Genomic DNA, 18336 nt, shown 5'->3' with positions numbered 1-18336 from the left:
CCCCACTTTGTATGGGCACCCTTACTCATCCATTGAGGGTGCAGTTATCTTGCATGAGCAGATAAAGAGTTTTTCAGTTTTTGTTTTGTTCCTGCTGCCTTTTTCGTTGCTGCCTGACAACAAATGTGCACCTATAGTGACTGTCATCAGCATCTATTTAATGGGCATCTTGGTAAATTATCACTTTGATAATGCTTAACCCTATCCTGCCCACCTCACTGAATATATGGCCTAATGTCATGGTCTCTGTGCCATAAGCCCTTTAGTGTACATGCTGTCTTAGATGGCCCTGTGTGCTCCTGCACACAGTGACATCCGCAGGATCAGTTTGTCTAAAAGATACTGTATGGATATTCAGCGCTCTGAATATTAATTATAACATAGATAATTTCATGACGGAGTATAATTTATCCTGTGTCTTAAAATAAATTAGATTTAATAGAACATGGAGAGTGCTGAATATCCTTAGGCACCTGGCAGACGAGAGTTCCTCCCGCAGCGAGTCCGCATCGCAGCACCCGGCCTGACCTCCCAGCGCTGCCGGGGGTCAAATAGCATTATATTGATTTATGATGCTATGTAATCCTTAGGCTCCTTTCACACGGGCGAGTATTCCGCGCTGATGCAATGCGTGAGTGGAATGCATTGCACCCGCACTGAATCATGACCCATTCATTTCTATGGGGCTGTGCACACGAGAAGTGATTTTCACGCATCACTTATGCGTTGCGTGAAAATCGCAGCATGCTCTATATTCTGCATTTTTCACGTAACGCAGACCCCATAGAAGTGAATGGGGTTGCGTGAAAATCACAAGCATCCGCAAGCAAGTGCGGATGCGGTGCAATTTTCACGCACGGTTGCTAGGAGACGATCGGGATGGAGATCCGATCATTATTATTTTCCCTTATAACATGGTTATAAGGGAAAATAATAGCATTCTGAATACAGAATGCAAAGTAAAATAGCGCTGGAGGGGTTAATTTTTTTAAAATATAATTTAACTCACCTTAATCCACTTGCTCGCATAGCCTGGCATCTCCTTGTGTCTCCTTTGTTGAAGGACCTATGGTGAGCAATAAATACAGTTACAGGACCTTTGATGACGTCACTCCGGTCATCACATGGTACGTCACATGATCTTTTACCATGGTGATTCACCATGGTAAAAGATCATGTGACGTACCATGTGATGACCGGAGTGACGTCATCAAAGGTCTTTTACCCAGGTCCTAAAGAAAGAATACAGAAGCAGATGCCGGCTGCGCTATCAAGTGGACTAAGGTGAGTTAAACATTTTTTTATTTTTTTTTTAACCCCTCCAGCGCTATCTTACTATGCATTCTGTATATTTAGAATGCTATTATTTCCCCTTATAACCATGTTATAAGGGAAAATAATACAATCTACAGAACATTGATCCCAAGCCCGAACTTCTGTGAAGAAGTTCGGGTTTGGGTACCAAACATGCGCGATTTTTCTCACGCGCGTGCAAAACGCATTACAATGTTTTGCACTCGCGCGGAAAAATCGCGGGTGTTCCCGCAACGCACCCGCACATTTTCCCGCAACACCCGTGTGAAAGAGGCCTTACAGTTCTGGAATGTAATGGATAACGCTGCCAGTCTTATCCAATACATTCCAGAACTGTAAGGGTTACATAGCATTATAAATCAATATAATGCTACGTGAATCCCGTCAGTGCTGGGAGGTCAGGCCGGGTGCTGCGATGCGGACTCTGCAAGGGGCCTTACTGGATCAGGGACGCTCGTCTGCAAGGGGCCTTACTGGATCAGGGACGCTCGTCTGCAAGGGGCCTTACTGGATCAGGGACGCTCGTCTGCAAGGGGCCTTACTGGATCAGTTAGGTTGGTACGCTATTTTTGAAGCACTTTGGGACTCTGTGTAAAATGGAAATAAATGTCAATAAAACACAATGCAATGATTTATAAATCTAATAGACCCATATTTTGGTCACAATATATCACAGAACACATATCAGATGTTGAAAGTGAGGCATTTTACCATTTCATGAAAAATAACTCATTTAGGAGTTGATGGCAGCAAACTATCTCAAAAAGTTGAGACAGGGCCTCGTCTACCATTGTGTATCATCCCTTCTTTTTTAACATCTGGGAAGTGAGGAGCCCAACAGCCGGAGTTTTGGGAGAGGAATGTTGTCCCATTCTTGTGTGATGTAGGATTCTAGCTGCTGAGTAGTTCAGGGTCTTCGTTGCCGGATTTCTCATTTCATGATGCGCCAAATGTTTTCTTGTGGTGAAAGGCCAGTTCAGCTGGATGGTCCCACTCCTCTTGAGTCCGTAGGAGATGGCATCTGTGGTTTTAAATTTTTTATTCATTTGATCGCAGACCAGTTTTCGATTTGGCCTCGGTCTATTTTAAATGAGCGTTGGCCCGGAGAAGATGGATCGTATTCACATTTGGCTTCTTTGCATGATACAGCATGAACTTGCATTTGTGGATTGTACTGCAAACTATGGCCACAGACAAGGATTTCTGGATGTGTTCCTGATCCCATGCAGTGATTTCCAGTACAGAATCATGCCTGTCTTTAATACAGTGCCGCCTGAAGGCCTGTAGATCACGAGCTTTCATGTATAAAATAAACTCCAGCACGAAATGCTCTTTGATTGTTGTTTATTTGATAATTACTGCGGCTGTACTAGTGTGACGTGTCGGCCGTGTGGCCTTCTTCAGACTACGGTAAAAAAGACAACCTAAACACAATTATTAAGTGAATACGAGAGGCATGTTACAGTGAGGAAGTCCAAACAAAGTAATAACATATCTCTCATTACAGGTGAAGCCCTGACCAAAATATCAGATATAGACACAAACATTATCTAGATATGGTAGAAATGCACTTAATACATGATTTAGACGATATCACAATCCCATTCCGGTAGTACAAAACACAACATGATAATTACAGTGTAGTACAATAATTTACATGAGTAGAGCGAAATCAGAGCCACCAGACGGGTCACTTCAAATAGCATAGGAATGCGTTAGGGACCCATAATTAGACGATAGGGTTGTTTTGGTTGTTGGTCTAATCAATAGTTGTTATTCAGTCAGGTAACAAACATGTATAGGGGGTAATAATTCTGCCATTAGGAGTTAAAGTGATTAACCAATATCATAAACAGCCCCCCTATGTGCCGGGCCCCTCAGAGGGAATATACTTAACCCGCTCCCTACGTCGCTCTTGGTCACCGCACCACCACTGCTGCTGCTTCTTCTTGTACACGGATGAAAACATCCGGTGTTGGGGGGGGAGCAGCCAATGGCAGGAGGGGGCGGGGACGAGCCTCCCTAGCATCGTGGGTGGCGCTAGGGAGGCTTGTCCCCGCCTGCCATTGGCTGCTTCACCCCCGACACCGGATGTTTTCATCCGTGTACAGGGAGAAGCAGCAGCGGTGGTGTGGGGAGCGGGGTAAGTATATTCCCTCTGAGGGGCCCGGCACATAGGGGGGCTGTTTATGATATTGGATAACCCCTTTAAGGAATAGGGGCATAAATGGGTCAGCTTTAGGTATTACACCATCATTGAAAGTTGATGGGATTAATTTAGGCCATGATGTTGCCAGAGACTCGCTTACCTAATGCCGCTTGTGGGTAGAGGAAAGAGAATAGCTTAAAAGGTAAAGCGCTTTAGTATGGCAGCAGATTGCGCTGCGTTGTAGGAAAAAGGCACTATGGACCATAAGTGTAGGAGAGTTTTAAATAGGACCGCACGCCCATCTTGCATGTGTGTGACGCCAGCTCCTCCTGTGCATCAGACTTCTGACGCGCAGGAGGAGCCGCGCAAGCTGAAGTTCCTTTTTTCATTATATGGTATAATGTCTCACGTTCAACATCGGATATGTGTTCTATTGTGAATGAAGTATGGGTCTATGAGATTTACAAATCATTGATTTTTGTTTTTTCATTTATTTACATTTTAAACAACATCCCAACTTTTTTGGAATTGGGGTTGTATTTGTCACACAGACAGCCTTAGGCTCCATTCACACGTCCGCAATTTTCCTTACGGTCCGTTTTTTTTGCGGATCCGTGTTTCCGTAAAAACCTTCAGTTTTTTACAAAAGTGCATCCACGTCCGTTCCGTGTTTCCGCAGAAATAAAAAAGGAAGGAGGAATACATGCTGCTAGGGTACCAGCAAAAAAAATAAGATGTTAAGCCTCTTGCACATGGTCCACAATGCATGGGCACCGACCGTGGGAGAGTCTCATGCGGATTGTGAAACCATTCACTTGAATGGGATCCACGATCCGCATCCAACGGTCCAAAAAATAGTTAGTTTAGATTAGGGACTCACAAGAGATTGAGGACCCTTGACGTGGGCTTGTGGGCTGAGCTATTGTGTAAAATCCAATAAAAAAAAAAAAATTGGTGTAAATACCTTATAATACATCATTTTTAATTACATCAATTAACATTTTTTAGATATTGTGCGGCCGTTCCGTGTATTGAGGACCGCAAATTGTGGTCCCCCATGCACGGAACAGATTCACAATTTTCTTGTGCATGAGGCCTTATTTAATAATAATTACCTAATTACATAATATGTAATCAAAATTAAAAACAAACATAATTTAAAATTTAGAAATTCGAACTTTTTTTTATTAATAATTTGTAATAAAACATTAAAAGTATACTTTTTTTTTATTATTAACAATAATAATTTTTTTAAAGGTTGTACAATTCCCTCATAAAAGGGCCCGGTGCTTGCACAATTGGGGGATCAGGGCGATGAAGGGAAGGAAGATTAAACTGTTCTCTTCTAGATGTGTTGAGATATTCTTCCAGGTGATGTGGCTCCTGGGGGGCAGCGAACCGATCAAGAACTTGAGTCATAGCAGAAATGCACCGTGCATGTCGTTCTTCTGGCACACGACGCAAGAGGTAACCTAGGCCTTTTAACAAAGTTTCCTCTTTTGCTTCAGAGCGATTCCGGGTTAGATATTCCATCACCATTGTATCCACCTGGGTTCGCAGATCTACACCGGGATCATTCTGTTACTGTCGCTGTCGTCTGCCAGAAGAACGAGACACTGGAGCATTAGCTGCTACAGGAGTTACTTCTTCTGGACGAGGAATTTCTTCTGGTCTTTCCTCAATTACTACAGAAGGCTGCAGTGGTGGATCTTGTTCTGTAGCCTCCTGGTTATCCGCTTGAATTATTACCTCCATCTCGGCAGACATTTGTTCGGATCCGTGTGCTTCTGACAGAGCTTGAGATTCTGCAAGAGCCTGTGATCCATGAGGTTCTGACTGAGATTCAGATCCCGGAGCTTCTGACACTGCTTGATGAGATCTTGGAGCTTGGGAAAGATTGTCCACGGTTCTGTTGAGAAAATATTATAATTAATACACTTTATATTTCATTTTTTAGGGCTCATTCACCCGACCGTTGTTGTCCCGTTCCCATATTGCAGATAGCATTTGCGGATCCGCAATACACGGGCACCGTTCCATTGTTGCTCCGCATCATGGATGTGGACCTATTAATTTCAATGGGTCTGCAAATCCAGAGATGGGGAATGGAAGAACGGAACCCTACGGAAGCGGTACAAAGTGCATTCTGGGGTTCCGTTCTGTGCCTCCGCACCGCAAAAAGATAGAGCATGCTCTATATTTTGGCTGAGTTGAGGGATAGGGAAGCTATTCAAGGGAATGGGTCTGCGATCCCCATGCGGCTGGGCAACGGAAGGTGCCCGTGCATTGTGGAACGCAATTTGCTGTCAACAGCACGGGCACAGGCTTCACACGGTCGTGTGGACAAGCCATTTTTATGTAATGTTTAAAATTCATAAATAAACTTTACTTACGCTCTCATTTCCATTATTGGCTTTAAAAATCCAAGAAGTCTGGTATACATGTATGGTTTCTTTTTTTTTAAACCTTCTCCACTCTTTTGTTTCGCATTTATTTCTCGCCAGTATTGGTCCCGGCTGGTGTTCCACCGCTTTTTAAGTTGCTGTACTATAAAAAAATATATAGATATATTATAAATAAATAAAAAATTACATTTAAGTGTGGGTTCACACTAACGTTAGGGATTCCGTTATGGCTTTCCGTTAAAGAATAACGGAAAATAACGGAAATCCCACACATAATGCAAAACAGAAGCCTTTAAAAGGCATTCCATTAGCTTTTCGTCCTAAAGAAGTCTATGGGAAATCTGTTGATGGATCCGTTATGCTTTCCCATAGACTTCTATTAGGAAGCAAAAGCAAATGGAATGCCTTTTAAAGGCTTCCGTTTAGCAATCTGTGTGGGATTTCCGTTATTTTCCGTTATTCTATAACGGAAAGCCATAACTGAATCCCTAACGCTAGTGTGAACCCACACTTACAAAACAACATATGTATTGAAAGTCCAAAGGCAATGATATTTATTAATTATTTTTTATTATACCTTGCCTCAAATACAGTGTAATATAGAGCAACCAAAAATAGTACCTACAAAATTGCAACCTCATTCCGTAAATTTCAAAATGGAGTCACTTTTCTGAAGTTTTTACTGTAGGGGTGCATCAGGGGGGCATAAAATGTGACAAGGTGTCATAAAACCAGTACAGCAAAATCTGAATTCCAAAAACAATATGGCGTTCATTTTTAGTGCCCTGCTGTTTGGCCACACAGCAGTTTACAACATCACATGGGGTACTTCTGTAAACTACAGATTCAGGGAAATTTATGGAGTTTTATTTGGCTGTTAACCCTTGCTTTGTTACAGTATAAAAAAAATGCCCAAAATTAGCTGTTTTCACACCATTTTTTTTTTTTTTTACTTACAATGCTCATCTGACTGGTTAGATTATATGTAATTTTTATATAGCCTTTTTTTATTTTATTTAAAATAAGAAGGCATCTTTGAAAAAAATTTCATAAATCCACTTTTTATGGATTTCTTTTTTTGGCAACTGTCTCATGTAGGAGCTCATTTTTAGGTGCACACAAATGATGCATAGCAACCAATGACGCCGTGCAATCCTGCATTCTGCAGCATGGCAGGCCCTGTTTTCCTGACCGTGACATGGTGCAGCAGGTGCCAAGGTGACATTACACTGCATAGGCCACATGCAGTGTAATGTAACCTTGGCACCTCTGCACCATGTCACGGTCACAGTGTAGGAAAACACGGCCTGCCATCCTGCTGAGTGCAGGAGAGCACGGCGTCATAGCAACCAATGACGCCGTGTGCTCCTGCACTTACCTCCACTGTTGGCCGGGTTTTCACAGACAATTAAAATACAGATACTATCAATTTTTAATACTCACTGATTTTCTCCTTTTTTGCTGTTGATGCAGCAGACCATTCTGTCGGCAGCAATTCCTTTGCCATTTCCTCCCAAGAGCGGTCTTTTTCTAGACGTTCATGATACACCTCTGCACGTGTATCCCATAGTGCAGGGCGCTCTTGAATCAGAACAAGTAGTTTTTCAACATTGATTTCTGACATTCTCCTATTCTTGTCTTCTGCCACACAACTTTCTCTGGCTCAGAAAGTCTCGACAGGACAGGAGGATGTGCTAATTTTTTTCAACTTCCTGTGGATCTTCAATAACGGACGTGTGAATCACGGATGATATGCGGATGACATGCGGATGACATTTGGTGTCTTTCCGCATGTCATCCTTTTTTTGCGGACCCATTGAGTACAATGGGGCTGCGGACAGCAATTTGCGGCCAAAAGTAGGATATGCTTCATTTTTTTTGCGGAACCGCATCACGGAAGTGATGATGCGGACAGTAATTACTCCCCCATTGAAATGAATGGATCCGCACCTGTTCCGCAAAATTGCGGAACAGATGCGGAAGGAAAATTGCGGACGTGTGAATGGAGCCTTATCCTGTACTGTGACAGGAAATGGAAATAATCCCTGCTAACACTGCCCTTCTGTTGCATGCATATTTTGGGTATCTGTTAAACAGATCTGCTAAGTAGATTCTAGGAACGTGATTTGAAGCTTTAACTATAAGGCCCCTTGCAGCAGAATAGGCCCTGATGCGTTCAGTGAAAAATGCGCGATTTCGCAAGCAAGTTCATTCAGTTTTGCCTGCGTTCAGTTTTTTTCGCATGGGTGCAATGCGATTTAATGCGTTTTGCACGCGCATGATAAAAAACTGAAGGTTTACAAACAATATCTCTTAGCAACCATCCGTGAAAAAAGCATCGCATCCGCACTTGCTTGCAGATGTGATGCGATTTTCACACAGCCCCATTGATTTCTATGGGACCAGCATTGCGTGAAAATCGCAGAATATAGAACATACTGCGATTTTCACGCAAGACACAAGTGATGCGTGAAAAACAACACTCATGTACACAGACCCATTGAAATGAATGGGTCCGGATTCAGTGTGGGCGCAATTTGTTCGCATCACGCATTGCACCAGAGCGGGATACTCGCTCGTCTGCAAAGGGCCTAAAAGTGTACACCTCTCTGAACACACACACACCAACCCCCACCACCAATTTTAGTTCCCTCTCCATAGACTTTTATGGGCAGGGTGTAACCCGATGTCTCATTGAAGCTGAAAGCCATCTCCTCTGTGGAGACTGATTTTGTGAATGAATTCAGAGTGAGTGAACCGTTCAGGAGGCGGGGAGAGGATACATTTAGCTTGGTAAGTGGAAAAAGAGCCATTTTTCTGTGATAAGACATATTACAAAGTTTCTTATTTTCGCTGTTCACTTATGGAAAGCTGGTTATAATCAGAGGTACAATTTAATGCTTTTTCAGTTGAGTGTAAATGATGATAACTTTTTTTAAATCTACAAGTCAGGTGGCAGGAGAGAGGCATACCCTCTTAAATGTAGGTTTCAGTATTTTTAACGTTCCCAGACCTCTAGAAGTATGGCGGGTCTGCTCTTTTAAAATAGCACCCACTCACTAGCGCTGCGGGCGCCATATCCACTGGGGTTCTGCAGTTTGAAAAGGCAGACACCCTGGGCTAATGTCTGCAATTGGCATTAATGCCGATCGCAGATATTTAACATCTGAAGTGGCGTTCACCAGGAGTGATGCTGTCCTGGGGCCTGAACAGCTTCCCCGTGTGTTGATCGGGGTAGAGGTTGCTTGTATTTGAAAGCCCCTCTCTGAAGAAATCAGGGCTTTTAGAGTTGCATTTCCTGTGGAGCCTCGCAGGTGGCAGTGCTCCATAAGAAAATAGCAAATCAATTGCAAAAGCAATTCAATGCAGTGTATTGTAGAATCAGTCTAATGATTGCCTATTATAGTCCTCTGGGGTAACTTAAAAGAAATGTAAAAAAAAATATGTCAAGTTTTTTGTTTTGTTTTTATATAGAAATTCAAATACCCTCTTTCCCAATAATTAAAATAAAAATAACTAAACAATAAAAAATAAACATCATAGAAATTGCTGTGTTTCAAAATGCCTTTAATATTTAAATATAAATATTATTTTGCTCACATGGCAAACGGCATAACGCTTTGCCTATTTTTTCAGTTGCTTACCTCCCCCAAAAAATGTAATAAAAAGTGAGCAAAAAGTCATAAATACTACCCTGCTGTAACAGCCTAGACCGGCAGGAGTGCTGTGGGCAATGGCGCCCGCCGCATGTAAAGTGCTGACAGAGGGAGTGGTCTCTCTCTGTCTCCCATCGGCACCCCGCAAATGCGATCACGGGTGTCGATGTGTGTGAAGGCTGGCTGGGGTCTTGTGTAGGCCCCAGACTAGCCTTGAGTAATTTCCAGCAGGCTGCGCCTCTCTGGCGCAGCCTGCTGGTCAATGTCAGAATAGCACTGACATTAAAATGCAATGCTCTATAGGGATAATTCAATGCATTTTAAAATCAATCAAAAAACACATTAATTCAATAAAAAAAAATCCCATAAAAAAAAAATCTTCCCCATATGTTTGTTTTTTCAATGAGTCCATAACAAGCCGTTTTACATAAATATCAGGTAAATTATCCCCTATGGCGAACGCCGTAAAAAAAAAACAAAAAAAACTGAATTGCTAATTTATTCTTAGTTGCCACCGAAAAAAAAAACTTAATAACAAGCGATCAAAAAGCGTCATTTACTCCACAATGATACCAATGAAAAATACAAGTTGTCTCTCAAAAATCAAGCCCTGACTGAACTCCATAGAAAGAAAAATAAAAAATTTATGGGTCTTGGGAAGCTGCAATTCAAAAACATTTTTGGTGTTTTATGGCAAAAAAGTAGTAAAACGTAAAAAAATACTATATGTATTTGGTATCATTGTAATCGTACTGACCCAGAGAATATAGATACTATGTTATTTATACCGAAAAATGAACGCCGTAAAATTTATGATGTAAAAACGCAGTGACAGTATTGCTGTTTTTCCCATCTCCCTCCCAGAAAGAGTTATTAAAAGTTAATCAGAAAGCTATGTGTACCCCAAAATGGCGCCATTAAAAACTACAACTTGTCCCGCAAAAAACAAGCCCTCATAAAGCTATATAGACAGGAAAATAAAAAAGTTGTAGCTCTTGGAACACGGGAACACGACGATGTAAAAAGGAAGAAAAACGCTTGGTCAGTAAGGCCCAAAAACAGGCTGATCACTAAGTGGTTAAAGCGCAGAGAATGATGGACAGTTTTACTGTATAGGGAAAGCTGTAAAAAAAATGAAACCCATAAAACAGGGGCAGATTTGAGTTTTGTTTTTTTCCAATTCCACCCCATTTGGAATGTGTCGTTAGAAAGTACAACTTGTCCCGCAAAAAAACAAAGCCTCATACAGCTATGTAAACAGAAAAATAAAGTTATGGCTCCAGGAAGGCAGGGAGGGCAAAAACGAACACACAAAAGCGGAAAATTGCAAGGTCCTGAAGTGGTTAATGCCACATTAACTACATGCTTGTAGCGTTTTCTCAGCTGTAGACCCAGTTCATATCACGATAAAGGATGTAATAAACCCTACTGCTAAATATTCTGTGTGCCATAGGCAGGACACTACAGTGACATAGGATGTTTGGGTCAGTAGCTTTTTGGTGCCACCTAGCCAAAATGCAAGGGTTAAAGAAGTTGTCCAAGTTCAATGAGTACTTTCCCAGGAGTAGTAAATGTGATAAAAAAAAATAATATAAAAAAAATTCCTAATCCTTCAGCCTAGAGCTGTGGTCATCTTCCTGGCTGCAGTGGCGACGTCCATACACACCTCATCCACATGCCGCCAATTACCAGATGGGGAGGACCAGGATATGCTAAGCATCATTTCCTTTGTTATTTTATTACTTTTACAGTTCCTGTGGAAGTATTTATTTAACTTGGACAGCCCCATTAATGCCGTTCATGAACTCATATGCTTGAGACAAATGTGATAAATGAAATCTTATTCTCTGTCACTATATGGTATGTCTTGTGTTTTTTCCAGGCCTTGTAAATGAAGCCATTAATGATCTCATCGGCTGTAGTTAAATGAGCTTATTGTGTTTGACTTGTGACAAAATCCATTTTTTCCCTCCTAGGAATTGTTCATCCAAACTGGCTCTGCAGAGACACATGGGTGTACATGCTGGAGTGAAGCCATTTCATTGCTCACACTGCGACTATAAGACCAGACTGAAAGCCTCACTCACACAACACCTCCGGGTCCATACAGGTAAGTGGCATCTGAACAGTTAGTACCAACGTTTCAACACGTTTTTTTCTTTATGTCCATGTCTCTTTTTTGTTTTGAACAAAGGCCTTCAAGTAATGCGTGGTTTCCACTATGTAAGCCCCACAAAGTGACTTCAGACCTGAACTGGTCCTTAAAAAGTGGGTTTTGGAAATGGTCTTTTTCGCATCTAAAATTCTAAGCCTTATTTATTAGCAGATGCCTTAACAGGCGGTGAAACCTATCTTGACCCAGGTTGAAATGAATACTTCACTTTTATTATTAGATAAACTAAAATTTAAGTGTGAGTGCAATTTTTTATTTTTTATTAGAGATCTAAGCATTTGAGAATAGTCCAGCCGGACTATTAGTAATTAATTCGCAATGGAGTGGAGAGCTGCGTTTGAAAGCTAAAACTGCCCCCCGACATGTTTCACCAGACTTCTGGCTTCTTCAGGGGTAAATGGGCAGCAATGAGTGTCCCCATCAGACTGGAGGATTAAGTAATCAATGTTTGAATTGACAGAACTATCGTCCTATCACATTCGAGGCAAAAAAATGACCAGCCAATTATGTTAGATACCGGACATCCACAGAAGGAGTAAACCACCAATCCCGGGCGTCTCTTTATTCGTCATCAGTGACGCGCTGCGCACTAGGTACCTGCGCAAACACTTAGAGCGGGAGAGCTCATGTTGTTAGAACTGCGCATACGCTGCGCAAAGCAGAGATGCGCATAGACTCTACCCAGAAGGGGTCTTGCGCAGAAGAACAGCTGCGCTAACACTTGAAGTAAGAAAGCTAATGTTGTTGGAACTGCGCATGCGCTGCGCAGCACAGTGATGCGCATGGACTCTACCCGATAAGTATATTGCGCAGAATATACTCCATTGGTATGACATTCACCTCTGAGATTCACGAGAACACGATCACCTTTCTGGATCTTAAACTTACCCTGGACCCTGATGGCCGCATCCAGACAGAGATTTATCGAAAACCTACAGCGACAAATAATTTACTGCAGTGGAGCAGTTACCACCAGAGACCACTTAAAAATGGAATACCTGTGGGACAATATATCAGAGCCCGCAGGAATTGTTCAGATGATGCCAGCTTTGTTAAAGAGAGTAAGATATTGTACGATCGCTTTCGTGCAAGGGGATACCCCAAAAAGGTTTTACATCATGCCTATGCTAGGGCAAGCAATACCAATCGGAAAAATCACGGATGCACACAAGATTGTCATCCGTGTCCGTGATCCGTGTCCGTTTTTTCCTATCATTTCAATGGCAAACTTGACTTAGATTTTTTTTTCATTTTTCATGTCTGTGGATCCTCCAAAAATCAAGGAAGACCCACGGACGAAAAAACGGTCACGGATCACGGACCAACGGAACCCCATTTTGCGGACCGTGAAAAAATACTGTCGTGTGCAGGAGGCCTAAGAAAGGGTGATCTGGATGCCATCCTATTGCAAGGTGGATCTACCGCCTTGATAGTCTAAATCCAAAAGGGCTTAATGAAGGCTTTGCCTTCACTGCCTTTCTCTGAGAATGAAGGAGAGGACTTGTATGTTTGTTTGTTTTCGATCTCTCGGTTTTCAAGGTGTTAATGTACACCTATATGACTGTACACCTATTGAGCCAAAAATTATTGTGTACCCCAAGCACTGTGCTGACTATTAATAATGTTTCCTGTTGGAATATATAGTGCCAATTAATAAGTAATAAAATATTGGCACACCTCACTGGCAAAAATTAAAATGGACCGCTATCCCAATTGCTATCGCCATCCCGATAATTATGCAACTGGAGTGGCATTATGTTCACTTCCAGTTGCTACTGCAGATGGTGCACCATTACAACACAATCTAGCTCCCGCGCACTATACCCAATGAAGTAAGGGGCACGCCATTAGATTTGCACTGACTAATGCTTCTTGCGCAGTATTTCATTATGTATTTTGTTAAAATATTAGCTAAAGGCAAGCACCTGATCTACATGGTATAAGTTGGATCTATCCACTTAGTATTTAGAGTCTGGGCGTATTGCTGCTTTATGCAGTATGTCCCCTCTTATTTAGTACTTGTTTGTCCTGAGGCCAAAGTCTGGGCGCATTAGCACTCTGCGCAGAACCTTGCTCCACATCTGCAAGTCCGTGCGCATCATCTCTTTATGCAGTCATGCACCCTACCCTATATATATATATCTAGGGCACTGGTGTCTCAAAGTCTGTGCGCAGAAGTCTCTAGCGCAACAGACGAGGAACTGTATGCCTACCTAGTGCTCTATTCTGATAAAGTCTATGTGCAGCTTCATTCTGCGCAATATACTTATCGGGTAGAGTCCATGCGCATCACTGTGCTGCGCAGCGCATGCGCAGTTCCAACAACATTAGCTTTCTTACTTCAAGTGTTAGCGCAGCTGGCTTCTGCGCAAGACCCCTTCTGGGTAGAGTCTATGCACATCTCTGCTTTGCGCAGCGTATGCGCAGTTCTAACAACATGAGCTCTCCCGCTCTAAGTGTTTGCACAGGTACCTAGTGCGCAGCGCGTCACTGATGACGAATAAAGAGACGCCCGGGATTGGTGGTTTACTCCTTCTGTGGATGTCCGGTATCTAACATAATTGGCTGGTCATTTTTTTTGCCTCGAATGTGATAGGACGATAGTTCTGTCAATTCAAACATTGATTACTTAATCCTCCAGTCTGATGGGGACACTCATTGCTGCCCATTTACCCCTGAAGAAGCCAGAAGTCTGGTGAAACATGTCGGGGGGCAGTTTTAGCTTTTAAACGCAGCTCTCCACTCCACTGCGAATTAATTACTAATAGTCCGGCTGGACTATTCTCAAATGCTTAGATCTCCAATGTGCCTAAGATAGACACGGCACCAATACTGTGGCTATCTCTGTTTGCAGGGCCAATTGCCATCAGGCTCAATGTTAGGGCTGTTTCACACGAGCGGATGCCGTGCGTGACATCCGCTCCGTGAATGACAGCCAAGACCCGATGCGGACAGCAGAAGCACAGAGCATTAACATGATTGATAATGCTCCGTGCCTCTCTGTGATCTCTTTACTACGAAATCACAGTGAGATAAAGTTGTCACTGTGATTTCGTAGTAAAGAGATCACAGAGAGGCACGGAGCATCATCAATCATGTTACTGCTCCGTGCCTGTGCAGTCTGCATCGGGTCTTGGCTGTCATTCACGGAGCGGATGTCACGCACGGCATCCGCTCGTGTGAAACAGGCCTTAGTCTGTAAGCACATGCGATTGCTAGGTGTGCTAATCTGACAGTGGGTTGAACGCGCACAGGTTCCCACTGCATAATACGGTTGTTCTGTTAACTCCATTTAGACAGCAACAGCTCTGCAAACAGTGACACGGCAGCACTTTGCATTTAAAGTGAAAGGGTGGGAGATAGTGCACACCTCCTTACCCCCCTCACTGATCAACACTCATACCCACCTGTGGAGTGGCGACTGTATTTAATTCTTTTTGGTTCATTAATAAAAAATTGCACTCACACTTAAATTTTAGTTTATGTAATAATAAAAGTGAAGTATAAATTTCAACCTGGGTCAAGATAGGTTTCACCGCCTGTTTAGGCATCTGCTAATAAATATGTTAAATAACCTTACCAAGGTTAGGTCCTAATTTTGAATACCATAAAATTCTAAGCCTTCTAACGTCCTAAAAAAAAAAAAGACATTTACAAAATGATGCCAGCATAAAGTAGACATTTGGGGAATGTTAAGTAATAAATATTTTATGAGGTATCGCTTTCTGTTTTAAAAGCAGAGCAATTGAAATTTTTGAAAAATTGCGAATTTTTCCCAATTTTGGGTAAATTTGGGATTTTTTCATAAATAAAGGTGAAGTATATTGACTCAAATTTATGACTGTCGTGAAGTACAATGTGTCAGGAGAAACCATTCTCAGAATGGCTCGAATAAATAAAAGTGTTCCAAGGTTATTGCCACATAAAGTGACACATGCCAGATTTGCAAAAAATGGCCTGGGCAGGAGGGCGAGAACTGGCCCAGGGTAGAAGGGGTTAAATAAAGACTGTTTGTCTTCTGCAGCTTGCATGTCTTACAATACAGTAGCAGCTGTTGAATGGCATTCAGTGTTTATTTACCTCAGCAGATGAGCTCTCTGAAAGGTCAGTGTAGCCCTTCTCTCTGCTCTTGTGACATCCCTTTTGATGTAAGTTTATTTTGTTTGCGTGTAAAGATGTCAGCTTGGATTTCTTTTCAGGAGAGCAAAGAGAAGGGGGTGCAGTGTGACCCATCAGAGAGCTCATGTGACAAAGTAAGCACTGAGCAGCTTGCATTGTATTGTAAAGCATGCAAGCTGCAGAAAACGAAATGTAATGGAAATGTAAATATGATTTTTTTTTTTTTTTATAAAACGCCCACAATGCAGTTAAAATTGTCTTCAAAAGTAATTGAATAACTTTAAAGTTTGGTCCATACTGTATGTGGCCACATTACAATAGTCCCCAGGTTAATTGTAACAGTGCTTTGCTGCAGCTTGTTGTTTCGGATACCTTTGTTGCAATGATCGAGCATGGTGTTTGCTGTGTCTTCTGCATTTTTTAACTGTGGTGGCATGTTCTTTTGTCAGACATGGCAAAGATGGCAGTATGTGTCCTTGTTTTTTTTCTCTTTGTTCATAGATTTTGTTGATCCCCCATTTACTGGTGTACAGTGGTTTGTCATCAATTTGACTATTCTTTAAATGTTATTGTCACATGCTGACATGACATGGGGCCATCCAAAGATTCTTGTAGGTATGCATCCATCCATGCATGTCTACTGTGCCTATAGGTAAATCTGACCCTGTAATGAATTCATCATGTGACCAGCTAGAAATAATGACCCATATTTTCAGAACAAAATGGTGCAGCTAGTAGTCACAGGGCCCCATAGATGAAAAGTAGTATAACTTATTACTTAAAGAGCTTTTGTCACTTCAGCAAGTGGCATTTATCATGTAGAGAAAGTTAATACAAGGCACTTACTAATGTGTTGTGATTGCCCATATTGCTTCCTTTGCTGAATGGATTCATATTTCCATCAAATTATACACTGCTCATTTCCATGGTTACGGCCACTCTGCAGTCCATTAGTGGTGCTCGTGCTTGTACACTATAGGAAAAAACGCTGGTTGCTCTGGTGGCCAGGACCGAGGGAGCGCACATAGGCTGGTGCTTTTTTATAGTATGCAAGCTAGAATACGGCTGCTGGATTGGAAGGTGGTCGTAACCATGGAAATTAGCAGTGTATAATGTGATGGAAAAATGAATCCAGCCAGCAAAGGAAGCAATATGGACAATCACAATACATTAGTAAGTGCCTTGTATTAACATCCTCTACATAATAAATGCCATTTGCTGAAGTGACACAACCCCTTTAAGTAGGTAGCACCAGCATATTCTTTGTTCCCCAGAAAAGTGATGATAAAGTCTTGCAATATAGTAATGCCCACAGCTGGCATTATTGATAGCTCCTTAGTTTGATATTATGTATTTCGTTGAGGTTTAATTTTATACATTCATTGTTGCTAATGGCTTTCAGTAACTCTTTCTGTGTTCTTGCAGGTGAGAAGCCTTTTAAATGTAAACTGTGTTCCTATGCATCAATAGATGCCAGTTCTCTCCGTCGGCACATCCGAACTCACACCAGTGAAAAGCCTTACAAGTGTCAACTCTGTTCATACAGCTGGTAAGTTCATAACAATTAGCGCTTCGTAACTCTTTCGCTACCATTGGCAAACATGGTGCGTGCAGGGGGCGTCATGGCCGGCCGGTTTCTGCTGTTTGAAACAGCAGAGACCTGCGGCAATAAAGTCTTTAGATGCCTTGATCAAGTGAGATCACGGCATCTAAATGGTCAAAAACTCAGACGCTCGCACTTCCGGGGGTGTTACCGGCATCCTCTGTGGCCAGTGAGTGATTTGAATGTGCTCAGCCTTGCAGAAGAGGCTGAGAGCATTTAAACTGCAATTCTTATTTTGGCCACCAGGTGGCAGGCCAACATAAGAAATGAGCAATAGACAGTAATAAATTCATTTTAAAAATACATGATTGTTAAAAATAAAAAAATAGATTTTGTAGGCTCAAATATGAGCTTCAAATTCATTACAAAAAAAGTTTAAAAAAATATAAGGAATAAAAAAAAATAATAGTTTAAATTACCGCCCTTTCCGTATAATAAAAAAATAAATACCTAAATAGCAAAAAATATAAACATCATGGGTATCACCACGACCGAAAACGCCTGTACTATTAAAATATTTTTCCAATACGGCGACTGACGTAATGGAAAAAAGGGTAAAAATGGCCAATTTGCCATTTTTGCATTGCTTCTCTTAAAAACATGTAATAAAATGTGATCAAAAAGTCACACGCACACTCCAAAATAGTATCAATAAAAACTACAGATTGTCCTGCAAAAAATGAGCCCCCACACAGCTCAGTAGATATAACTATAAAAAAAAGTTATGGGGGTCAGAATATGGTGATGTAAAAAAAAAAAAAAAAGTATTTTTCAAAGTTATTTATTTTTACACCATTTAAACATAAAAAACCTATACATATGTGGTATAGTTGTAATCGTACTGACCCAGAGAATACTGGGCATGGGTCAGTTTTGTCTGTGGTGGTATTAGAAAGTACAACTTGTCCCACAAAAAA

The 18336-nt window shown here is 41.7% G+C and overlaps 1 protein-coding gene across 4 annotated transcripts in view; it reads left to right on the top strand.

The window, feature by feature from the left end:
- The window catches only part of LOC121001556 (gastrula zinc finger protein XlCGF57.1-like), a 61429-nt gene that overhangs the window by 38512 nt on the left and 4581 nt on the right, over positions 1 to 18336 (top strand). For all 4 annotated transcript variants that reach the window (XM_040432690.1, XM_040432689.1, XM_040432687.1 and 1 more), the window contains exons 5-6: positions 11501 to 11634; positions 17242 to 17365. In XM_040432690.1, coding sequence (XP_040288624.1) covers positions 11501 to 11634; positions 17242 to 17365 — 258 coding nt within the window. The remainder of the gene's footprint in view (positions 1 to 11500; positions 11635 to 17241; positions 17366 to 18336) is intronic.

This window comes from Bufo bufo, chromosome 5 (genome assembly GCF_905171765.1).
Source record: "Bufo bufo chromosome 5, aBufBuf1.1, whole genome shotgun sequence".
In the NCBI taxonomy this organism is placed as follows: domain Eukaryota; kingdom Metazoa; phylum Chordata; class Amphibia; order Anura; family Bufonidae; genus Bufo; species Bufo bufo.
This window is presented reverse-complemented; position numbering and strand designations above follow the sequence as displayed.